The following is a 24,470-nucleotide window of genomic DNA, read 5'->3' as shown; positions in this document are numbered from 1 at the left end:
CCCAGGCAATGGACAAATGTCTCCTCAGGTCTTTTTATTATTGCAAATAAAAGGTTACAGACATTAACAGCGAGAAGAAAATAAATAAATAAAAATGTCTCAAGAGTTTTTGAGCACACTGAGGGCCTCAAAGGTGCCAAAAAGGTAGTAAAATAATAATAATAATAAAAAGAATAATAATAATCCAAAGGAAAACAATAGGGCTCTGTGCCCTTTCAGGGCTTGGGCCCTAATAAAACATCTGGACACTCGTATATCATAAGCCTGCTCAGGTCATTGGTTCAGAATTAATTAATTTGTCTGTTACTTCTTTGTACAGTAGCTAGGTGTCACTAGTAAGCAATGCTGAATGAAGCTTCAAGTAATGAACCGCTGGGTGAAGCAATGGGCTGAGAGGTCTCAGTGGTTCAGCAAGCCTCCTTTTGCCATCACTACCAGTGGCTCTGAAAGACAGAGACTGGGCTGCAATCGAATATTACACTCACAACAGAATCATATCAATGAAAGGGAAGATGAATAGATAGAACTAGGACAGTGGTTCCCAAACACACCAGCTTATGGGTTATCACATGGGTTAATGAGCTGATGAGTTGAATCAGGTGGGTTTTTTAGGGGATTCAGTTCTATACAGCAAAAAATGGATGCTGGGAATTGAAGACAGAGTCCTCTTTAATGAGACTGACCTACCAGATATGTCTAATTATCTGCATCTTCGTCTGTTATTATATTCTTTACAATTGAGTACCAATTCATTCAGAGGCAAGTACATCTTGCAGTGATAGTATGCTATAATATCAGGTAAACATTAAAGAGATAGCCCCCCCAAATATGACAGATCTGTCATGACTTACTCACCTTCATGTTTTTTTTATCAATACTTGAATGTGGTTAAGTTTATTTTTTCAAAGACTACAATGAATGTACATAAGCAATGCTTCCATCACTGCTTCTTCTTCCCCTGTTTTTTCATGAGGAGATTCAGTACTAGAAGATGCGTAACAGCGCCCCCTAAGATAGATAGATAGATAGATAGATAGATAGATAGATAGATAGATAGAAAGATAGATAGGTAGATAGATAGATAGATATTCACACCCATAATTTGAAAGGGAGCCATCTTTTCAATTCTTCAGGATTTTACTGTATTACGCATGGAATCAGCAGACAAAGCAGCGCTCCCAGATCCTGTTCCTCTTCTTAAACCCTCTTCTTTGTTGGTCGTTGTGTGGAAGGTGGTCGATTAGCTCATTCAGTGTGAAGATGCAGAAGGAAATCTCATCATAAGCCGTCCATGTGCCACTCTCAAACAGGCAGGCAAAGACGGCAACCACCGGGGCATCAGCAGATATCAGCTCAACATAAGCCAAGTCTGAGTATGCACTAGGGCCATCGTATATGATCCACGGTCCTGACCAGCTGTCTGGGTCCCGTGGCAGAAGACTGAGGTAGACTCCCAGGTCTCGGCGGGCGTTCGAGTTCGTGGGGTGAGAATAAACCACCCATGTTGGCGGGAGGAAGTTCTGTGAAGAGCTCAGAGCCGGGGATATGCTGACAGATGGTGGGCTGTAGATGGACCTCAACTGTCTCAGATAGTGTTGGGATTGCCCGAGCTGGTAGACTGGGGCTGGAAATCCAATCACACTGCCATGACACCCATTTTTTTGCTCCACTAGTTTCTGCACCAGCTGGCCATCACGGAAAAAGGCTCCATTATCAAAACTAACGGCCTGCACCCGAGACCCTGACACACTCCGGGCATTGCAGTACAAAATGTTAAGTCCGTCTTCCTCATCTACCGACACCATCTGACACTCCACGCTCTCTGGCGTAGACAGCGCCTCTCCAAAATGCCACACATTTCCATGCGTGTCACTATAAAAACAAAACGAGTGTGCCGAAGTCTTGCACTTCCTGCCGAAGCAATTTCTGCAGTCAATATGGTAGGCATAGGCTGGGATTATCAGCCTTCCAGATTTTAATTGTGTGCCGTGACCTGGACCCACAGCAAAAGTGGCCCACTCTGCCAGCAATAAAACACACACAAGGGTTTCTCAATTATTTAAAAACATGTTTGTGCAAATGATCAAACAAAGCAGTGTACATGTGGAAATTAAAGGCCATTTCACACCGTACCTACAGACACTTTGTTGGGTTTTGTCGGAGCTTGTTGTCACCGATTGAACATGCTGAATCCGTCTGTGTTAGGGTTGGGAATCGAGAATACTTGAGATCAGGAATCGGATACTTGTTATAAAAATGTATATTTCGATTCCTCTTATCAATACCTTTGTGTGCATTAAACCATTCAAGCGTGAGACGTTGCCCACGAGTAACGGTATATAACAATAATCAAACAAAAGACCAAGAAAATTCACTCGCTGTTCTTGACTGCATAACTTTTGTAACTATATTTGTAATTTATATTTTATTTTTAAAGCGCAGAGTTATTTTACCTTTGATTAGTTTGTACCTGAATACATGAATACATATACACTCACCGGCTACTTTATTAGGTACACCTGTCCAACTGCTCGTTAACACTTAATTTCTAAGCAGCCAATCACATGGCGGCAACTCAGTGCATTTAGGCATGTAGACATGGTCAAGACAATCTCCTGCAGTTCAAACCGAGCATCAGTATGGGGAAGAAAGGTGATTTGAGTGACTTTGAACGTGGCATGATTGTTGGTGCCAGAAGGGCTGGTCTGAGTATTTCAGAAACTGCTAATCTACTGGGATTTTCACGCACAACCATCTCTAGGGTTTACAGAGAATGGTCCGAAAAAGAAAAAACATGCAGTGAGCGGCAGTTCTGTGGGCGGAAATGCCTTGTTGATGCCAGAGGTCAGAGGAGAATGGCCAGACTGGTTCGAGCTGATAGAAGGGCAACAGTGACTCAAATAACCACCCGTTACAACCAAGGTGGGCAGAAGAGCATCTCTGAACGCACAGTACGTCGAACTTTGAGGCAGATGGGCTACAGCAGCAGAAGACCACACCGGGTGCCACTCCTTTCAGCTAAGAACAGGAAACTGAGGCTACAATTTGCATAAGCTCATCGAAATTGGACAATAGAAGATTGGAAAAACGTTGCCTGGTCTGATGAGTCTCGATTTCTGCTGCGACATTCGGATGGTAGGGTCAGAATTTGGCGTCTACAACATGAAAGCATGGATCCATCCTGCCTTGTATCAACGGTTCAGGCTGGTGGTGGTGGTGTCATGGTGTGGGGAATATTTTCTTGGCACTCTTTGGGCCCCTTGGTACCAATTGAGCATCGTTGCAACGCCACAGCCTACCTGAGTATTGTTGCTGACCATGTCCATCCCTTTATAACCACAATGTACCCAACTTCTGATGGCTACTTTCAGCAGGATAATGCGCCATGTCATAAAGCTGTAATCATCTCAGACTGGTTTCTTGAACATGACAATGAGTTCGCTGTACTCAAATGGCCTCCACAGTCACCAGATCTCAATCCAATAGAGCATCTTTAGGATGTGGTGGAACGGGAGATTCGCATCATGGATGTGCAGCCGACAAATCTGCGGCAACTGTGTGATGCCATCATGTCAATATGGACCAAACTCCCTGAGGAATGCTTCCAGCACCTTGTTGAATCTATGCCACGAAGAATTGAGGCAGTTCTGAAGGCAAAAGGGTGTCCAACCCGTTACTAGTATGGGGTACCTAATAAAGTGGCCGGTGAGTGTACATACACCTGAATATCTTAAAACAGTTTATTTCGAACATATATTAGTTCAGTTGTATTTATTTTCTGAGATTGATCATTTTTTTGTTTTGTAATTACTGAGTCTTTGCTTTTGATTCTTTGCTTATGAATTAGTTAAATTAGTTAGGCTAGTTATTTCTATGGTATTTTTTTAACCAAAGGCAAAAGTTCCTTGTGTAAGTTTTTTGTTTAGCCTGTTGATATTTGTTCATGGTATTCAGCCACACAGAAATGTTTTACAATAAGACTTAAATGTGAATGATATCTAAGATTAATTTTTATCTTATTGGAATTGAAATTAGGAAATCAATAAGAATCGTAATCGATAAGTACAATAGCAATCGTTAAAATTCAAACGATACCCAACTCTAGACTGTCTGTCGTGCGGTGAGAAATGGGCTTAAGACTGCAGTCTATAGTTTCTGCATCCACTGACATCACCAAAAGGAATTAAACTGGTCAGACAAACACAAAGTCCCACTATTGGCTGCTCAACCAATCAACATTTCACAGTTTACAATCTCACCAAGGAATATTTCACCCAAAAACGAAGATGTGAAACATTATGTGAATCAAACTAGGTTGCCATTGGATTGAATTCACCCAAGTAGGACATTCATTGAAAAACCTCCAGTTGTGTTCAACAGAAGAGTGACTGAAATTACATTTTTGGGTGAACTTTCCCTTTTAATCTGGGTTAAGCGAGACTATTTTAACATTGGCTTCACGTATCCGGAAAGAGGACTTTACCTTTAATGGTGTCCCCTAAGAGCGTCCTGGTGAGGTCTGTGACGGAGCTCCAGGTGTCCCCTTGGTCACTGCTAGACACGTAGCACAGACGGGTCACGTTCTTTCCTGTAATTAACTGGTAAGACTCAGAGGTGTGACCCAGAACAGCAATGAAGAACAAGAAGATGGTGCCCGTAAACTCATCGTAAACGGGGCAAGGGTTCATCGAGCGGTAGCCCTCCAGTCGAGCGCTACTCAACACCTCCATGTCTTTCCACTGAGGAGAGAGAGAAGATGCTTTTTTGATTATCAAAAAAACATAATCTATACGGTTAAACCTATGGTGCTTTTTGGACCGAAAAATGTTACTTTTATTTTTTTTTACTTCATTGAAATGGTGCAAAACTTGCTAAAGGTTTTGGCACTTGCTATGGAAACACACACAAACAAAAAACATGGCATATCATTTTAGTTGTTTATATACTACTAAATAAGTGTACCCAACATCTCAGATTAACCTGACATCGCTAGCTTTCGTGATTGCACGCTCAGTTAATTCTTTCTTTATTTTTCTCTTGCGCGTCTTTGAGTTCATAAAAAGGCCATGTGAGTAAGAATTAGTCAACAAACATGGTGTGTAATGTAGATAAATTCCATCACATAGAGGCTCTTTCACCTAAATATCATCATATAGAGAATGTGTCTGCTCCCCGAATTTGGAAATCCAAAAAACATCCAAACCCATCTAAGGTTAAAAAATTAATTGATGTTCAACAAATAAAAAAACTGATTTAATACAGATGAGCAAACGATAACGAATGCTTGGGTTGCTGAAAATTCAATCCCTTACTTCAAAAGCGCTCATAGTTAATGTTTGACAGAAACCTGGCTAAAACCAAACGACTACATTTACTTTAAATGAGTCCACCCCACAAGATTACTGTTATAAACATGAGCCTCATCCGAAAGGCAAAGGGGGAGGTGTTGCTGTAATTTATAGTAATATTTTCAAAAAGAAATCTAGTTTTAAATATACGTCTTTTGAAATACATAGTGTGAACGATAAATCACGTTTCAGAATTCTGCTGGCAACTGCCCTGGCCACCAGGGCACCATAAAGATTTTATCAAAGAATTTGCTATCTGGATTTTGCTAATGGATTATAAATACAGTGTTGTTGCATCAAAGAACAGAACACACAACACATGAGCACAATGGAAGCTTTTAATAGTTATAATATTGTTGATATATGTTAAAACCAGCTTACTTCCACATAGTTTTTGTAAAAGGTGCCTTTGCGCATGACCAGCAGATGTGCTTGGGCGTCTGCCGGAGTCAGTCTCTCCTCACAGAAGGCCAAGAAACAGCTGGATCGAGGAACGTAGACCAGAGCCGGCACACGGTACGTGACTCCACTCGGCTCCTTCTGGAAGAGCGTGGATCGTGCTGGGAAATATCGAGACCCCATAGCCTCTCACATTACTAAAAAATAAATTGTTCAAGTCAGTAACCTTTTTCATTTACCAATACAAACTCAAATGCAACAGTGGACCCTATGAATGTTTTCCCGCCACTATATAGTGGCTAGTTTGATTATTGTCATGAATAATCACATCATGAATATGCATAAACGACAGTGGCGGAAGAGAAGATGTTCACTGCATGGTGGCTTAAACTTGTTTTTTGTGCTTGACAGCTCCTGTTTGCCGTCTGATTTTCATAACGTGGAAAAGAGTAGCATGGACATTCTGCTGAATATCTCCTGCCGTGTTTCACTAATGAACTCGTGAAGTCATTTTTAAACAAAGAAAAGCCTTCCTAAAGTCTTCCAACTTTTAAGGAAGTACCGCTACTGAAGTTCTTGGTGATAAAAATAGTGCTGACACACAAAATACATGCAGAAAGTGTGACAGTCAGTAAGGACTATTGTGTTAAAAGAAAGACAGTTGGACAGAGCACAGGTCACGTCAGCATTTTTACAAAAGGCTTATTCTGGCTTTTAACTCGACTCGCAGCTGAATAGCAAAGCCTGCCGAGCTTTGTAACAGTTCTTTCTTTACAATAGTGTGTTCATTACAACCATAGTTCATATGAAATGCACAAAAACAAGTTGTTCACTTGCTGTGATAATTCTTAATATTGCTGTGATAACTGGCTCTTATTATATGACAACAACAAAACAAAACCCAAAATCCACTTTCTGGTGTGGTTTTAGTTTTTGCTTTTGGGCAATTGTGTTAAACATGTTTTAATTTTCTCAGAAATATCAAAAAGAATGTAACAAATTATTTAGCTAAAAGAAATTACTAAACAACGTAGCACAAAAAGAGTACTTACAGCAAACATGTCGTGAGATGAGTGTCAGATGCGCGGATGTGTGAGATCAAGAGGTTGAAAGTGTGAGAAACTGCACATGTTTTAGTCTGTGACAAGAGCACTAAATAATAGCACAGACTATCAGATGGGGATCCTTTCACTGCCATGTTCACTGTTTGTGCATTGACCTAGAAGTGGGCTTGACTTTTCAAAAAAATAAAAGCCAATCCAAGACTACGCCTGGCTGTTTGGGACACATTTACATTGGCAGTTCATTTATATGGCACCATACAATCACAAGACTGTTCAAATGTACTTCACAATTATGCAATGAAACTAAAGATAAACATAATAATAAAGTTATAAAACACTTCACATTGCATCACATGACACTGCACATTTAAACCCTAAAAATAACCTGACCAAAAACTAAATTTATTGAAAAGACATAAACAATAAGTACGTTTTACATGTGACCCTCAAAAACAATTACCAAGAAATAAAAAAGATAATAAGAGTAAGAAAATAATAATAAAATAAACTGAAAATGAACACAAATTTAAACATAAGAATTAAGTTGATTAATTTCAGATTAAATTGTTTCACAACACTTTAAAGCTAATTCTTCATTTAAACCATTGGGGTACACCGCTTGAAGCATATAAATCCAGAAAGAGCTTGTTGAAGGAGATAGCGCTCCCTATCTCCACCCCGTTGAAGAGGTTTGCGATGCCTTGACATTTCAAAGCAAAAATATCATGCCCAAATTCATTAAAATGTCAAGCCACTGGTGACTTGTTTTGATTACGTATGTTACTTTTGTGTTTGTGTAATCGTATTCTTAACTCTCTTTTTTTTACCAACAAAACAAAGCCCACATGGGCATTTAAGTACACAACAAAGGACGTTCGGCAAGTAATTCTCCCTCTCGCAGAGAATATCTTGCCAGTCCATGGATGTGGAAAGGAATTGCCTAGCCTAATCATCGCATTACAATACACACAACTCCTACAAGGAAAACTGCCCAGATCAAGGGCTGTAAGAAATTGATAGGCAGAATGTAAGAATCAGCTCTTATCTGCATATCTCTCAAATTATGCGACCTCTTATATAGAGCTCCGGACGTCACGTGACCTACTCTGTTTATACCGCCATATTGGCAGGCAGGAGGCGGTCCGAGACCGGGACGCGAATGAATGAATGAATGACAGCAGGATGAGTTTCAAGGCAACAGAGTTCACAGCGCACTTTAATTCAAAAGACATAGACTTGTACATAACAAAACTTAATAGATTAAATATAACAGATCCCTATAATGCTCCCGGGGTGCTTTTCATGTGTAATGATAAAGAAACTGATAGCTTTCCTGACCTGCAGTATCCTGATATCTACAACTACCTCATCAACTTTCCCTCGTCCTACTCCGGAGAGTCTTTAAAAGCCTACAAAAGCCTGGAGGGGTACAAATGGACACAATCAAATTTTGTGACGAATATTCAACTTTGGAGTCTGCCAGCTAAATCCTGCTCGGTCGTCATTGGAAGGGTAAATCAACTGTGTTGTTAGCTAAGCCTAACGTAATCGACCTTAGCTGTCATTTAGCATAGTTCACTGAGTACCATAAATGTCATGAAATCTTTACCCTTTAAACCCCAATTTTTCCCAGACATGAAAATATCCTTATGATGTGTCATTAGTTTCCCATTGAAATAATCAATAAAATAAAAAATAAAAAGAATGTTTATGGAAAGTGTGAAAAATTTTGTTTTATGTTCATTCACAATTGTGACTGATGGGATAATGTGTATACTGATAATATTTTAATAATTATATATATATATATATATATATATATATATATATATAATGTGTGTGTGTATATATATATATATATATATATATATATTTACTGTCACTATTGTAAAATGATTCTTTTATATCTTTACGGTGAGATTAAATGGCTTAATCTACAGGTTAAACATTCCCAAAAACTAAATGACCCTCCATTGAAGCCATGGGTGGCGGTCAGAAACGATGGGGTCGTGTTAGGAGCACACTGCAATTGCACAGCTGGACTAGGAGAGTGCTGCTCTCATGTGTCAGCGGTCTTGTTCAGTATTTGGCAGCAAAATGACAGAGAGGAAGAGATAGCGGTGACATCAAAGAAGTGCAAGTGGTCCACACCAAGTGAGGAGTCTTTGAAAAGAGTGGAATATCAGCAAGGCAAAGACATAATTTGTAACAACACACAGCGAGGCAAAAAGTGCTCTTTCAAAGGCCACTCTACTATTCCACCACCTACTATTCCTCCTCTGACCCATCTTGAGCAAGCCCAGCTTTACAGCAGCCTTTCTAAAAGCTGTACACAAGATGGACAGATCATAAAGCCAGCAGTCCTCTCAGTTGTCAGCGAATATGCAGCATCCTATGTGCCAAAGACTGTTATGCTAGGTCTACCGGAACCCCTCACAACTATTTATGACAGGCAGGCAAGAGAGGTCAGCCTAGAAGGATTACAAGACAGGGCAGAAGCACTCTTTGAAGATATAAATGTGACCAAAGAACAGGTACATCATTATTTAGGATTAAAGTTATGTTCCAAAAATGTATTATCTAACAGTTTCAATCATATTTTCAGAGTGATATTGTAGAGGAGGAGACTCGAGCACAGTCTAAGTCTAGGATCTGGTTTGATCAAAGGAGTGGTAGAATAACAGCATCGACCTTCAGAGCAGCCACAAAGACAGATGTCAGAAAGCCCTCAGTGTCCCTGATAAGAAAAATATGCTACCCAAAGTCTCATAGCTTCAGCACTGAGGCTACCAGGTATTTATAAGTGCAGATAATAAGGTAAGATATGGCAACAAGTAAGTCTAGCAGTTGAGCACCATGCAGGGAGTAGTTTTAGCAGTTGGGCTTGTATAATAATCTCAGATTCAAACATTGAATATTGTTGCATTTTTGTATTGCGATATATAGGGACACGATATATTGTTACACTCCTAATAACAATGCTTAATCACAAAAGCCTGTGGCTCGTAAGATAAATGTTCATGTTAATACATTGCTGTTAGACATTAATACTGTCTAAAAGTTATCTAAACAATTTTATGTGTTTTTTTTAGATGGGGATGCAAGCATGAAGAGTTGGCGCGAGAATACTACGAAATGCAGCATCGCCTCTCACACTCAGATGTTCTGCTTGAAACAGCTGGATTCCGGATTTCAGTCTCGCATCCTTTTATTGGGGCCTCACCTGATGGATATGTTTCCTGCAGCTGTTGTGGTTCAGGGGTCATAGAAATTAAGTGCCCATTTTGTACCAAGGACCTCTCTGTAAACGAGGCGGCAAACTCTGTTCCAAACTTTTGCCTTGAAAACAATGAGTGTGGAAGCATCAGACTGAAGCGGGACCATGCCTATTATTATCAAGTTCAAATGCAGTTATTTGTTACTGACAAACCTTATTGCGATTTTATACTTTGGACTGAAAGGGACAGTGCTTCACCTTTTGTGGAACGAGTGAAACCAGATGTGTCATTTTTTGAAAAAGAATTGGCTTGTGCTACAAACTTTTTTAAGAAATGCATCATGCCAGAGCTGATAGGCAAGTATTTCTCTGCTCCAAAGCCAGCTGCAGCATTTGATTCTGGTCAACAGTGGTGCTACTGTCGTGAGCCTGAAGTAGGGGACATGTTGGTCTGTGCATCAGGTTTTTGTTCAGTTAAAAAGTTTCACCAATCTTGCCTTCGCATTAAAAGAATTCCTAAACAGTGGGTATGTCCCAGCTGCAAAAAAATTATAAATTCACAAAAAAAGAAGTGAAAAATGAGTGGTGAGAGGATTTGAAAGAGTAAATGAACTATCTTCCTCCCTCTCCTTCTTTCATGTAATGGTTTTTCTGTCTGTTCAGCAGTGAATAAAACATCATTATCAATTCAAGTAAATAAAACACCAATGCATAAAACTTATAAAACATCAATATCTCTTTTAAATGAATGTCACAAGCAACAAGAAATGTATAAAAAATTGGTTTATTTAGCTCAGTACCACATCTACTGTCAGTTGCATGGCATTACATTTGCTCAATAATCACTGAAAGGGTACAACAGATTCTGAAACATTTGTAAGAGCACAACATACTTTCACCATTTTGTCAAGGTATGTCACGTCGTTTTCTCTGTCAATGTCAGTGAAAACTATGGGGATAATGCTTTGCAATGTTGTGTATTTCTGACGCAGAACTCCTATAACCCTTTCAATATGTATCCTAAGAGACGCTAAGCATCTTGTACTCTCCAAATCAACAGGATCTAATTGCTTTTTCCCACGTGTGAATGCTGGGATCTTTAGTTCAGCTTGGTGAGTATGGATGGACTCTCTGACATTGAAACCTCTGTCTGCCAAAACCAGATCTCCTGGGAGCAAATGGGTTAAAAAATTACTGTGCTCTGTGATGAACTTGTCACTTGTGCGGCCTCCCCATCCATTTGAAATGAAAGAAATGGATCCTTGTGGACAAATGGCAATTAAATACTTCATTGTATGGTGTGACTTGTATGTTGAATAACACTGAGCACTAGCTAATAAGTTTCTTGGTTTTTCTATAAATATTTCAAAACAATCAATAATACAGACTGTCTTTTCAAAGGTACTGTTCCTAAATGCATATGGAAGAGACTTTCTTAACGATTCCCTGTCAGGCCATATAACTAGACTTGGCACTAATCTACTATACATTACATCTATACAGCGTTTGAAAATCCTTGAAACGGTCGTCGGATCAACACCAAAATAATAAGCCAAAAACTCAAAAGAGAAATTCATTCTAAGCTTCATTAAAGTTAGCATATACTGCTGAAATAATGTTAGGCTAGACTTAGGCTTGAGATAAGGAGCTACAACATTAAACAATGCCATCAGTAATGAAAATGTTTGTAAACCAGTGAGTACGTTGACCTTTTTATCATTGTTTTGTAAAGTTTTCTCATTCAGTGCAGTTCTGTTTATTTTCTCTTTTAACAACATATTCTCAGTCCTCAGAGCTTCACATTCCACTTCCAGAGATTGAGTGTATTTCTTACAGTTTTCATTATCACATGGTGAAGCTGATGTATCTTTTTCTTCATGAATAGGATCAACATTTTCAATTTCTGTGTGGGTAATGTTTGATTCCTTCACCTGGTGTGCAGTAGGATGCTCGCTGCCGTCTTGAGGACACACTGTTGAATGGGATACGGCTGAAGCTGGTGACTTTGCTGCTTGCTCTAATCTTTGGAGTTTGCTCTTCTGTCTTCTATTGAACACATCTAACTTCCGCTTTCTGCCTCTCTTCTCTGGGGATGGAACATGGTTGAAGATAGATGGGACGAAGTCAGGTGATAGAGGGTTGTCACTCTTTTTCCCTAAAACATTAGTAAACAGAAAATGGAAACAACTTAAACTTATTTTAGCAGAGCTAATGTTACATTAACATCTACTCATTTATGACACTTTAGTAGCCCAAGTACTAACATAGAAAGTTACAAAGCAATGAACTTTAGTAATCGCTCAGTCAGTGTGTTCACCGAGTGAATACAAATATATGCTGCTAAATGTATACGTTACATTACACACTGACGTGTAAACTCTAGTCTCACATAGTTAAGATTTAGTTGCATATAAGCTTTGTAGAGGGTAGAAAACTTGAACGTAATGGCATTACAATCGTCAGAAACAATATTCAACATGTTAGCTAGCTAAGTTAGCTACATTAGAAAGAACATACCTGATATGAAGTGATCACTGCACAAGCGAAATCCATTGCTTGATGGCTCCCATCGCACTGTTTTGTTGAGCTGGTTAGCACGTTTTATTGCAGTGAGCCATTTCTGTCGTCTATCAGGATCCTTAGGAATACGATAAAATGATTTCCCCTTTGCTTTCCTCCGCCTGTTCTGGCATCCAGGTGCACAGCAGCTGTCCACCATGTTGAAATTGTATTGTTTTAAAATAGATAAGAGACGAAATCATTCGACCGCAAGCGAAATCTCTGCTATAGCCGCTCTGGCGCTCTCCTGATTTGCCTGCCAAAATGGCGGAGTTTAGATTGCGTGACGTCAGCTGCCGGAGCTCTATAGGCAAAAAGTGGAGGGTTTTGAAAAGACTGGCCAATCCTGTCACTAGATAAAACATCCGATTTTAAATTCCAGACTTGACGATTGATTTTTACATCAGGCGCTACAGCGACAGTATTTCGTAAATCCATACATAAGAATAGTTTTCTACATTCTAAAAGTTACAGAGAAAAGAAGCCAAGTCTTATAGTCAGTTTTTGTGTATAAGGAAAGAGGATTTGTAGTACAGATGAACAATTCGAAAAAAAAACAGGTGAACATAGTACATGACCATTTCCTTCGAAAGGTTATGATAAAATAAATCTCGACTCAAGTTTGGATAGGGTACGTGGCATCCCAGATAGCAAACTGACATTGAATCAACGTGGAAATATGACATAGAAACAACGTTGATCTGACATTGTTTTGCTCATCGAATTAACGTTGAACCAACGTCAGACGCGTCATTCTTTCAAAACTAACGGAAAATCAACTTGAAATCAACGCGTTGTTTCAACGTTATGAAAGCAAACCAATTTTCGATTTTCATTTAGCTTTGAAGAATGCCGCGTCTTACGTTGGTTCAACGTTAATTCGATGAGCAAAATCAACGTTGTTTCAATGTCATGAGAGACGTCATTTCCACGTTGATTCAATGTCAGTTTGCTGTCTGGGATTGAACGAGAATCACTTTTTCAAAAAAAAAAAAAAAAAAAAAAAACCAACCATTTCAGATAATGGAGTTGTCTTATCTATGACATTTTCTCTCCTTATCATTTGATATTGTTCATTTGACCATTTTGGAATTATTAATTGGAGATTGATTTGGACTCTTTAGAACCCCCTATACTCTAGAACCTGGTTTTTTGGATAAGTTTTATGTATAGTTTTAAAGTGTATTTCCTAAACTTCATTATTGATAGAGCGTTTGTTATTATAAGTCCAAATCAATCTCCAATTAATATTTCCAAAACGGTCATATGAACAATATCAAATGAGACGAGGCACATGACATCATCAGCAGAGGACACGTGACATACGTCCTCACGACGTCATCAGCAGGCGACACGGACATAACCCGCACATGAAAATTGCATAGAAAATTGCTCAGGAACGGCTGCAATTCATAACAGGTCTGTGAAGATTGTTAATCGATGTTTGTATGGAGTAAAAGAATATAATCTATTGACGATTCACAGGAACATAAGAGCATGTGTGTTAAATTTGACAGAATGCATGTTTGACTTCTGAACGCGTTTAGTTCCTGATGAAGACAGAACTCGTGCACTCATCCTCGTGCCTTATTTAAATCATAGCCTTTCGTGTTTCTCATAAGGGTTTCGGGTTTAGTTTGGTTGACAGCTACTTTGTCAAGGTGGAAAACATCCCTAATGAAGAATGAGTCGATCACTTATAAGATTCGTTTGCAACAACATCACTACAGACATCTTTCAGTGCGAGTCTTTTGTTGATCAACGATTGTCGTCATCTCGAGTAACGTTTTAAAATGTATACTGAATGAAAACAAAAGTAGCTAACACATTAAATGATGCTGAACTTTATTACAAAAATGTAGCTAAAACTGCTGGACCATCAAAATGTTGTGCACTTTTTTTAAATATAATTGTTAATATATTCATAAATACCTCATCATTCATGTTAGCATACTAGAGAAACTATTTATTTATTATTTAACTATTTATTTTTATTATTTAAATATAAAAAGTGACAGTCACGTGTTTCTCACACGTTGTTTGCTTATTTGTTTATTTTAGGAATCACTTGATTATCTAATCAAAATATGTATTATAGAAACAATAAAAAAGAGCTGAAATTGAATGCGTTTCTGATTCGGTTAAGTTATATGTTTCTGTCGGCTGCACAACATACAGTTTTCATTCTCTTAAATATGCAACTGTGCTGCTTATCGAACACATAAAAGTAAGAAGCCTGATATAAACTAATGCAACTTAGATGGTAATGATCGTGACCGTACACATTTGAGGTACTAATGTTAGCGTCCTGTCAGCTTCAACACACTGGTCTCCACTAATGCAGCATCTAGTCAACAAATCAATTACTTTATAATATGAAAGCCTGTACGGTAGTGTATACCATTTCATTGTCTGTTTTAAAGTCCAGCGTTTAACGTTGTTTATGTGTCTATGTGGTGTTTTCAATATGAATTTACATAAAGAAACACCATAAGTGGACAGCATTGCTGAGTGTTTCCTCCTTAAAACTGCAGTGAACCTGCAAAATACGGTGTGAAATCGCTGGTGTTTCTGATGTCACAAACGACCATGTAACCAATCAGATCAACGTGTTGATCGTCAACCAGAGGATCTCTGAGTGAGTGAGGGAGTGGAGGCGGGGCTCATTTGCGTATTCATAGAACCACAAATGCCAAATGAGGCAATGTAGTGTTACATTTGAGACATTATAAAGCATGAAGACATTTATTAAATGTAATTTTGGTAATCAAAGTTTTAGCGGGTAATATCCCAGATAGCAAACTGACATTGAATCAACGTGGAAATATGACATCGAAACAACGTTGATCTGACATTGTTTTGCTCATCGAATTAACGTTGAACCAACGTCAGACGCGTCATTCTTTCAAAACTAACGGAAAATCAACTTGAAATCAACGCGTTGTTTCAACGTTATGAAAGCAAACCAATTTTCGATTTCATTTAGCTTTGAAGAATGCCGCGTCTGACGTTGGTTCAACGTTAATTCGATGAGCAAAATCAACGTTGTTTCAATGTCATGAGAGATGTCGTTTCCACGTTGATTCAATGTCAGTTTGCTGTCTGGGATATTATAATCAAAGTTTTAGCGGGTAATATTATTGACTTGCATGTAACCAAATAATCCGTTAGTAATCAGATTGACGGCTCAAACCGGAAATGTCCATTTTTTTTATAAAAATCCTGTGAGCGCAAAGAATAAACTCCTACAGGTTTGTGTCGGGTAAGAGAGCAAATACATGGAGGCAATAGACCCACATTTGATTTATAAGTAAACAAGTACCAATTAATTAGTACCAAGTACAGATCACAGTGATGAGTATTTGTATATGATTGATTGTAAGCTGAGCTCTGACTCTTCGGTGTGTGTGTAGTTCAGGATGTCCCGCGTGTGGACGGGCGGTCACTCCTCCCCGGTGCTGTGCGCTGCCGTGTCCCGCGAGTCGGCGGTGGCGACCGGAGCCGAGGCCGGAGAGCTGACCCTGTGGAGCCCCGCCGGCTCTCCGCTGTCCTCGCTCCGCCTGAGCGCTGACGTCTCGGGCCTGTGCTTCTCCCCGGCCAACGCCTCGCTCCTGTGCGCCTGTCACGGGCGGGCCGTGACCCTGCTGGACCTGCGGAGCCTGAAGACGCCGCTGGCGGAGCTGGAGGACGTGGCCGAGGACGAGATCAACGGTGTGTGTGTGGACGAGAGCGGGCGAACGCTCGCTGCGGGCGACGACACCGGGGCCGTGACCCTCGTGGATCTGCAGCTGATGAAGGCAAGCGGGACGCTGCGCACACACACCAACATCTGCTCGTCCGTGGCCTTCAGACCGCGCCGGCCTCAGAGCCTGGTGTCTGCGGGACTCGACATGCAGGTACGACGACGCTCTGAAGCGCTCGCTGGCGGCGCTGTGAACACATGGGTTTCTCAGAGAATCAAGATCATCCTGTTTCTTATGGGCGATAAAGCCTTTATATGATATCTCACAGTAGGGCTGTCGAAATGGCTGAAAAGCTCAATGGACTACTCGCACTGAGCTTCGCGACGCACTTCCGTTTGGAAACAATATCACTTATTTGCGGTTTATTTTTACTTTCAATGTACTGCGGTCAATGAGTTGAACAAACACCACCTAAAATGAGTGTCTGTAATAAGATTTTATATTTTGGACATTTTTATTGACAGAAGAAGGGATATTCTGATGTTTACCGTGTGCAGAATTTTCAAAACTCATGGGAACGTTAAGTTTAAATCCAAACCAAGCCATTATTTCACCACAGGGTGTCAGTGTTCGTCTACACTAGTGACCGCGACGCTGAAACGTGCGAAAACAGATGAATGACATCAGTACGAAACACAAACATTTATTTATTTGGACTAAATATTGTAATCATTCAGTGTCGTTTTTCAATGTCAATCGTTTTACTATTACATGTCCAAAATGCTTAAAGGAGAACTCCGGCGCAAAATGAACCTTTGGTCTAATTACACATTGGTACCTAGTCAACCGTTATCTGAGATTTGTTTTCATGATTGCCGAATGTAAAACAGTTTAGCCTATAATGCTAGTATAACGCTAGTATATAGGGCATAGAGTAATGACAAGTAAAAATCGCTTGTTATTACCACTAACAAGGCTCAAAATAGCCCCACACTAACACAACAGCATAATAAGGGTCCCTACATTCAAACCGAAGCATTTTTTTTTTTACCAATTATGCAATAAATATTATTATAAGCAAAACAGTAGTCAAGGAATGAACTCTTAAATATAAAAAGTTTAAATATGCCACACAATCATTTTAATAAAAACAGCACGCACAACTGATCCTGCTGATTATGTAAACTAGTGTTGTCAAAAAACTCGGTACTTCGGTACCAAGTCGGTACTAAAAAAAAAAAATGTTACGGTACCAGCTTTTCTAGGTACCGAGTACCAGGTTAATCCAATTCTGTTCTAGACGCGATGTCTGAAACGTGCACAGTTGCGTCCTCTTCATAACGCTGATATGGCTCTCTCTCTCTGAATCCACTTGTTGACACGAAAGGAGGAAAGAGCCACATATGGAAATATTTTGGATTAGGCTAATATCACGTTGCCATAAGAGGCCGATTACATGCAAATTCGCAATTTCAAATATAGGCGTGATTCAAGCGCGCTCCTAATAAAAACACGTTGGCGTTGCATAGCAACGACAGACGCCGCGTGAGAGCAAGCGCATTGGAAAGAATAAGCACGCGCAAAAATATAATTAAAAAACACGCGCGACATGTGAACGGCCTCTAAAGTGCTTTCGGGGTAGTTTTACGAGTACATGAGCACAGTAGTATCTACCCGACACCAGACTATGGTATTAGTATTGTCATTTAATGTCAGTGCCAGTTCTAGGCGTATTCTTGCCTTTATAACTCAGCAGGTTTAAAAAGCCTTTTTAAAATTAAATATGAATGCAGTTTTAGATTAATAAAAGGACAGTCAAGTCAAATAAAACATGTTTTATGGTAATGCTACAAAGATACCATTCATAAACATTACTTAGTTATCAACACATTGAGTGAACAATATATTTTTACAACATTAATTAATGTTTGAAAATGTTATTTATTACAAACACCTGATTGTTCATGTTTGTTCACTTAATTCATTGTGCATTAAATAAATAATGGATTAAAACTTTACAAACAACTTTAAAAATGTGTTAGTGTATACTATTGTTTATTTTAGGTCATTTTATCTAATCTTTTTCTAAAGTGTTTATAATACAAATGTACAGTTTCCATACTTGTAACCGTGATAAACACTTAAATATATGTAAATTTAAACTAAGCTTTGGTACCGAAATTGGTACCGAGAACCGTGAATTTTAACTGGTATCGGTACCGAATACTGAAATTTTGGTACCGTGACAACACTAATGTAAACATATTTCTACTTAAATTGAAAATGACTGCAAAACAGCAAGTAAAACCAAAACAAACTGAACAAAGATGTAGCCTCGAGTAAAGAACATAGTTTTGCAGGGCTACACAAATGATGATAATGTCACTATACAAAGACTGCTTTCTATTCAAGTCAAAGAGCAAGGTTTCTCTTCAAGAGCCAGAGTTGCTCAGCTTTCTTTTACTTTATTTTTTTGCCACCAATTTTCCACAATATACTCTTTCCCTGTTTGCGCTTTTTTTTCACCAGCTATATGTTCATGATGCAAAGCAAACACTGACAGTTCAAAAACCACATTACACATGATGGAAACTACACTACAGTCAAACCAAACATTGATTCACCTTCAACATTTCTCACATTATCTCAGTTTATTCACTGTAGTGGTGATAAACATGAGTTATCATATGGTTTTCTCCATCCCTCTGTTGGACTCTCACACATGAATTATGTTGAATATCTGTCAGCTGTTAAATTTAACGACACAATTAGATAATATCAGTTTAGCTCAACCAGTGACCAAGCAATGCTTCATGTTGTTCAGTGCGTGTGTGTGTAAAAAGAGCATTAGCAATTACAGAAAACACACTTCAGCAAAACATGGTCCGCTCTGGATCCCAAATGTTTGTATTCGCTCACTGTATGAATAATGTTTGGGTATAATATGTCACAGTTTACTTTATTTTGCTCTCCTCACTTACATAAGTAAACTATAGTGTCCTGCACACACTAGTAAAAAATATCAAAAATGATATCTGGTGTCTGAATAAGTTTAGGTTTGGCTGTAGACCTGCATGTAAACGGATGAGTTTGACTGGTGTCCTTCAGAAATCATTCGAAAATGATGATCTGATGCTCAAGAAACATTTATGGTTATTATCAATGTTGAAAACGGTTATTTACAAGGTTTTTCAGGATTCTTTGATGAATAGAAAGTTCAAAAGAACAGCATTAATCTGAAATATAATCTTTTCTACTGTTCAAAAGTTCAAGTTTGTATGGGGAAAGAAATCAATACTTTTATTCACCAATGATCAAAAGTGTCAGTAAAGACATGCGTGACAGGTGTGTGTGTCGCCCGCAGGTGTGTCTGTGGACCCTGCCGAAGCCCCGTCCCGTCTGGAGCGTCAGTCTGCAGGACACACAGCAGGAGCACACGGGGCAGGTGTTCAACCCTCCTCTGGCTCACTGCGTGTGTGTGTCGTCCTGCGGGGACGTGTGTGTGTGCGCGGCGGAGGACGGCGGGCTGCACCTGCTGCGGGTGTGTGCCGACGGCCGGCTCCGGGAGCGCGGGATGATCCCGGCACACAGTCAGGGGGCGTCGCAGGCTCACTTCATCAGCTTTCTCTCGCACCCGTACTGGCTCGCCAGCGGAGGCAACGACGGGCGCGTGGCTCTCTGGGACCTCAGCCGGCACCCGCTGGTGGAGCACAGCAGGAGGAAGAGGAGGACGAGGAGGCGCCACAACCTGCAGGACGAGGAGGAGACGACACCCCGCCTGTGTTTCCAGCACGCAGAGAAGGTGAACTGGGTGTGTCCCGCTGTGCTAGAGGGAAAGCCCAGTCTACTGGTGACCGACCAGACCAACTGCCCAACGGTGTACCCGCTCGAGCCACTGTGACATTAAACTCATGCAAACTTCAAGATCTGCAGCTTATCATGCCTTTCTCAGGCGTCTGCTCCTCTGTTGGTCTGATGTGTGTTTATCAGCCCCTCACACTGCGACTAAAGCCCTTTACAGGCGGCACTAGTTTAACATGGAGAGTCATTATCACCTGAGCTTCTCAGTGATGTTAGTCCCGTCTGAATGTGCATCTCAGTCATCATCACGCTCAATATCAGTAGAGTACAGACACTTTCACCTGCTGGAAAAATGACACTAATCGCGTGCGAACAGACCCGCTGTAAATGTACGTAAATATTCCTTCAACTCCTGTTTAAAAGTCGTTTACCGTGTTTTTTCAGGTATGAAGCATCAGTTGTGTTCTAGACGCTGGGAGACGTCTGTGCCAAACGGAGAGCAAGACCGACAGCACTTATTAGAGGCACAAGTCTTCTAGCGTTAGCTAATGGCTCGTTTCCACTGAGGGGTACGGTACGGTACAGTACAGTACGGGTCGGGTCGGTACACCGTGATCCGGCTTGCGTTTCCACCGCCAACAGTACCCTTACTTGATCAACCCGGTCTCATCCCAAGACGTCATATAACTGACGTTTTGGGACGTCTTTTGACCATACTTCAATATTCGCCTTTTTAGGGCCCCCTTAAACGTCGGTAGATGAGGTTATGGGATCCTAACTCTACCCCAGACCTAAACCTAACCCTAAACCTAACCCGTCACCTAACTGATGTTAAAGGTAAAGCGTCAGTTGTATGACGGCCCGGGATCGCCATCTACCGACGTTTAAGGGGGCCCTAAAAAGGCGGATTTTGACGTATGGTCAAAAAACGTCCCAAGACGTCAGTTATATGACTTTTTGGGATGTGTTAACTTGATAGGTGTGGTATGCTGGAAAGAAGCGATCGACGTCATTTTCTTGCGAAGAAAGCGACATAGTAAACAACAATGGATGACAGACACCAGATCTTGTTTTTGCTTTTCGGCATGTTTGTTAGAAACAAAGCGCTGGCATTAGGTGTTTCTCAATACCAAGAAGCCAACGCAAAGTCCGACTCAGGAGAATGATCCCTAGGACGCGAGTTCAGTAATTCTGCTAATGGACCAGCGCCTTCTTGAAAGCGGCACTCTGCTCGCTCGGGCTCTGCGACTCCGGTTATCTCTGTGTGTACATTTTAGGCAACAATAAAATGAAATATTCACCATTTCAAATGTCGGCGTGTGGCAAGCGCTCTCATAATTGAAGAGATTTTTCCAGGCACAGCGAGATGAAAACTTCAACTTTTCTGAATGCCGCAAGCACACCGCATTTCATGTGACAAGAACCAACCACCATTGAAAGCTCATTAAACAAGAAGGATGGGGGTGCGCCCAAACACTACCGGTGTTTTTTCTCTTCTCCGTAAATAAATCTTGTAGCAGACCAACAAGCGTTTTTCGGCTGTGAAAATTAGCTACTAAAACTTCTTTGTCATTGTGTTATGTAGAGCGCAGTGCATGGATGCTTAACAACGACAGACAACACAGGAAAATCGGGCCGAATTTTGCTATTACAAAGGATAATCTGCATTAATGTAAATGTCAAGTTTTTTTTTTAAACTCATTATTTTTATAAAAATGATTTAAAGGCTGAAATATAGGAGGTTTTTCTTTTTATAACACCTTTTTTTGTGAAAAAAGGCTGAAACATATTTACTACATGTGCTTAGGGGTGGGCCGGGGATGGCAGGGGTTGGTGGCAATGTAAGTTTCTGGATATTTTCTGCTGGCGAGGGCTTCGATTACCTCTCTCTTTTTTGACCATACATGTGTTTGCATCCCTGAGAACCCTGGACCTAACTGGTTCATATACAGGGGTTGGACAATGAAACTGAAACACCTGGTTTTAGACCACAATAATTTATTAGTATGGTGTAGGGCCTCCTTTTGCGGCCAAAACAGCGTCAATTCGTCTCGGGAATGACATATATACAAGTTCTTCACAGTGGTCAGAGGGATTTTAAGCCATTCTTCTTGCAGGATAGTGGCCAGGTCACGACATGATGCTGGTGGAGGAAAATGTTTCCTGACTCACTCCTCCAAAACACCCCAAAGTGGCTCAATAATATTTAGATCTGGTGACTGTGCAGGCCATGGGAGATGTTCAACTTCACTTTCATGTTCATCAAACCAATCTTTCACCAGTCTTGCTGTGTGTATTGGTGCATTGTCATCCTGATACACGGCACCTCCTTCAGGATACAATGTTTGAACCATTGGATGCACGTGGTCCTCCAGAATGGTTCGGTAGTCCTTGGCAGTGACGCGCCCATCTAGCACAAGTATGGGGCCAAGGGAATGCCATGATATGGCAGCCCAAACCATCACTGATCCACCCCCATGCTTCACTCTGGGCATGCAACAGTCTGGGTGGTACGCTTCTTTGGGGCTTCTCCACACCGTAACTCTCCCGGATGTGGGGAAAACAGTAAAGGCGGACTCATCAGAGAACAATACATTTTTCACATTGTCAATATCCCAAGATTTGCGCTTCTTGCACCATTGAAACCGACGTTTGGCATTGGCACGAGTGACCAAAGGTTTGGCTATAGCAGCCCGGCCGTGTATATTGACCCTGTGGAGCTCCCGACGGACAGTTTTGGTGGAAACAGGAGAGTTGAGGTGCACATTTAATTCTGCCGTGATTTGGGCAGCCGTGGTGTTATGTTTTTTGGATACAATCCGGGTTAGCACCCGAACATCCCTTTCAGACAGCTTCCTCTTGCGTCCACAGTTAATCCTGTTGGACGTGGTTCGTCTTTCTTGGTGGTATGCTGACATTACTCTGGATACCGTGGCTCTTGATACATCACAAAGACTTGCTGTCTTGGTCACAGATGCGCCAGCAAGACGTGCACCAACAATTTGTCCTTTTTTGAACTCTGGTATGTCACCCATAATGTTGTGTGCATTGCAATATTTTGAGCAAAACTGTGCTCTTACCCTGCTAATTGGACCTTCACAGTCTGCTCTGATTGGTTCAATGTGCAATTAATGAAGATTGGCCACCAGGCTGGTCCAATTTAGCCATGAAACCTCCCACACTAAAATGAGAGGCGTTTCAGTTTCATTGTCCAACCCCTGTATATGTATATATATATATATATATATATATATATATTAGGGCTGTGCAAAAATTAATTGCGATCAATCGCTTCCAAAATAAAAGTCTGTGTTTACATAATATATTTGTGTGTGCTGTATATAATTATTTTGTATATATAAACACACACACACATGCATGTATATATTTAAGAAAATGTGTTATTCATATATAAAATATTTATATAATATAAATTATGTATTTATATATATATATATATACAGAATTTAAGCGCAAATAATTCTTAAATATATAAATGCATGCATAGGTATTTATACAAAATAATTATATACAGCACACACAAATATATTATGTAAACACAGACTTTTATTTTGGATGCGATTAATCGCAATTAATTTCTGCACAGCCCTAACATATATATATATATATATATATATATATATATACATGTATATATAAAGGTTATATGTGTGTGTGCATGTGATATCAAGAAGCAGCATAATACACACATGACGACAGGAATGACGGTGATCAGTAAATCGATTTTTTTTTCTTTCTATCATTAAGTTTAGTTTTACATTTACAGTACTTAAATACATTATTGTATTTGTTTAATAAAGCAGCTGTAACTTTTGAAACAGGCTTGATTTTTCTGAAATCAGAATGATCAGTAATCATGAACAAGGTAGTAAAGTTTGCAGAAAACTGGCTTGAAAAAGCCTAACCAAAAAGTTGTACAATGTTTAGCATGGTTTAACAAGATTTACCTGGTTTCTAGTGTTAGGGGATAACCGCTTAAAGACCCAGGACCAGATATGATGAAAGAAGACCAGGGGCCTGTACCATGATGGTAGTTGAACAAACTCAGGGTTTCAGGATTAGTTTCGAGTTGACAAAACCAAACCAATCCAACCAGGCTTTGTTGGTACCATGATGCTGATCATTACCTTTCTCTGTCAACTCAGGCTTCGATCTTGAGTTAAGGAGTTTAGGTATGACTTCATTAGCGATCATTACATGCTGAGAAAGAGTGAAACTCATTCTAAACTCATTGAAAGTAATTTCTCGCGAGAGAAGTAGCGCAATTCACTTATTAAATAAAAGTATTAAAATATTAAGAATTTAAACAAATTTACACAGCAAGAAGAAAATAGCTGTCTATGAAAAAGGACAACAAAAAGAAAGTCTCGCTACTGTA

The 24,470-nt window shown here is 40.0% G+C and overlaps 3 protein-coding genes across 4 annotated transcripts; 1 reads left to right on the top strand and 2 right to left on the bottom strand.

The window, feature by feature from the left end:
- Positions 1-1,088: 1,088 nt before the first annotated feature.
- On the bottom strand, positions 1,089-5,930 carry neu4 (sialidase 4). Its single transcript, XM_089120872.1, has 3 exons — positions 5,730-5,930; positions 4,484-4,739; positions 1,089-2,020 (listed from the first exon to the last, which is right to left on the bottom strand). The coding sequence occupies exons 1-3, from the start codon at positions 5,928-5,930 to the stop codon at positions 1,158-1,160; spliced, it is 1,320 nt and encodes a 439-aa protein (XP_088976998.1). The 3' UTR covers positions 1,089-1,157.
- Positions 5,931-10,796: 4,866 nt separating this feature from the next.
- On the bottom strand, positions 10,797-12,896 carry LOC120473965 (uncharacterized). Its single transcript, XM_039664043.2, has 2 exons — positions 12,546-12,896; positions 10,797-12,183 (listed from the first exon to the last, which is right to left on the bottom strand). The coding sequence occupies exons 1-2, from the start codon at positions 12,745-12,747 to the stop codon at positions 10,871-10,873; spliced, it is 1,515 nt and encodes a 504-aa protein (XP_039519977.2). The 5' UTR covers positions 12,748-12,896; the 3' UTR covers positions 10,797-10,870.
- A 978-nt stretch (positions 12,897-13,874) lies between these two features.
- wdr53 (WD repeat domain 53) lies at positions 13,875-21,778 on the top strand. 2 transcript variants are annotated; one of them, XM_089120870.1, is made up of 4 exons: positions 13,914-14,006; positions 15,122-15,225; positions 16,001-16,483; positions 19,635-21,778. In XM_089120870.1, exons 3-4 carry the CDS (start codon positions 16,007-16,009, stop codon positions 20,169-20,171), a joined length of 1,014 nt encoding a protein of 337 aa, XP_088976996.1. In that variant the 5' UTR covers positions 13,914-14,006; positions 15,122-15,225; positions 16,001-16,006; the 3' UTR covers positions 20,172-21,778. The 2 variants fall into 2 exon arrangements, with proteins under 2 accessions (XP_039510068.2, XP_088976996.1); XM_039654134.2 differs by lacking the exon at positions 15,122-15,225 and having other exon boundaries at positions 13,875-14,006.
- Positions 21,779-24,470: the final 2,692 nt, after the last annotated feature.

Source organism: Pimephales promelas, chromosome 16, assembly GCF_988280905.1.
Source record: "Pimephales promelas chromosome 16, fPimPro1.hap1.1, whole genome shotgun sequence".
Taxonomy (NCBI): Eukaryota; Metazoa; Chordata; class Actinopteri; order Cypriniformes; family Leuciscidae; genus Pimephales; species Pimephales promelas.
This window is presented reverse-complemented; position numbering and strand designations above follow the sequence as displayed.

Bases quoted from the DNA above. Each gene is read 5' to 3' on its own strand.
- wdr53 (XM_039654134.2), top strand. From the start codon at position 16,007: ATGTCCCGCGTGTGGACGGGCGGTCACTCCTCCCCGGTGCTGTGCGCT. The intron at 16,484-19,634 runs GTACGACGACGC...TGTCGCCCGCAG, and splicing joins CTGCGGGACTCGACATGCAG to GTGTGTCTGTGGACCCTGCC.
- LOC120473965 (XM_039664043.2), bottom strand. From the start codon at position 12,747: ATGGTGGACAGCTGCTGTGCACCTGGATGCCAGAACAGGCGGAGGAAA. The intron at 12,184-12,545 runs GTATGTTCTTTC...CTAATGTTTTAG, and splicing joins CAGTGATCACTTCATATCAG to GGAAAAAGAGTGACAACCCT.
- neu4 (XM_089120872.1), bottom strand. From the start codon at position 5,930: ATGGGGTCTCGATATTTCCCAGCACGATCCACGCTCTTCCAGAAGGAG. The intron at 4,740-5,729 runs GTAAGCTGGTTT...CTCTCTCCTCAG, and splicing joins TTTACAAAAACTATGTGGAA to TGGAAAGACATGGAGGTGTT. The intron at 2,021-4,483 runs GTAAAGTCCTCT...TATTGCTGGCAG, and splicing joins CTTAGGGGACACCATTAAAG to AGTGGGCCACTTTTGCTGTG.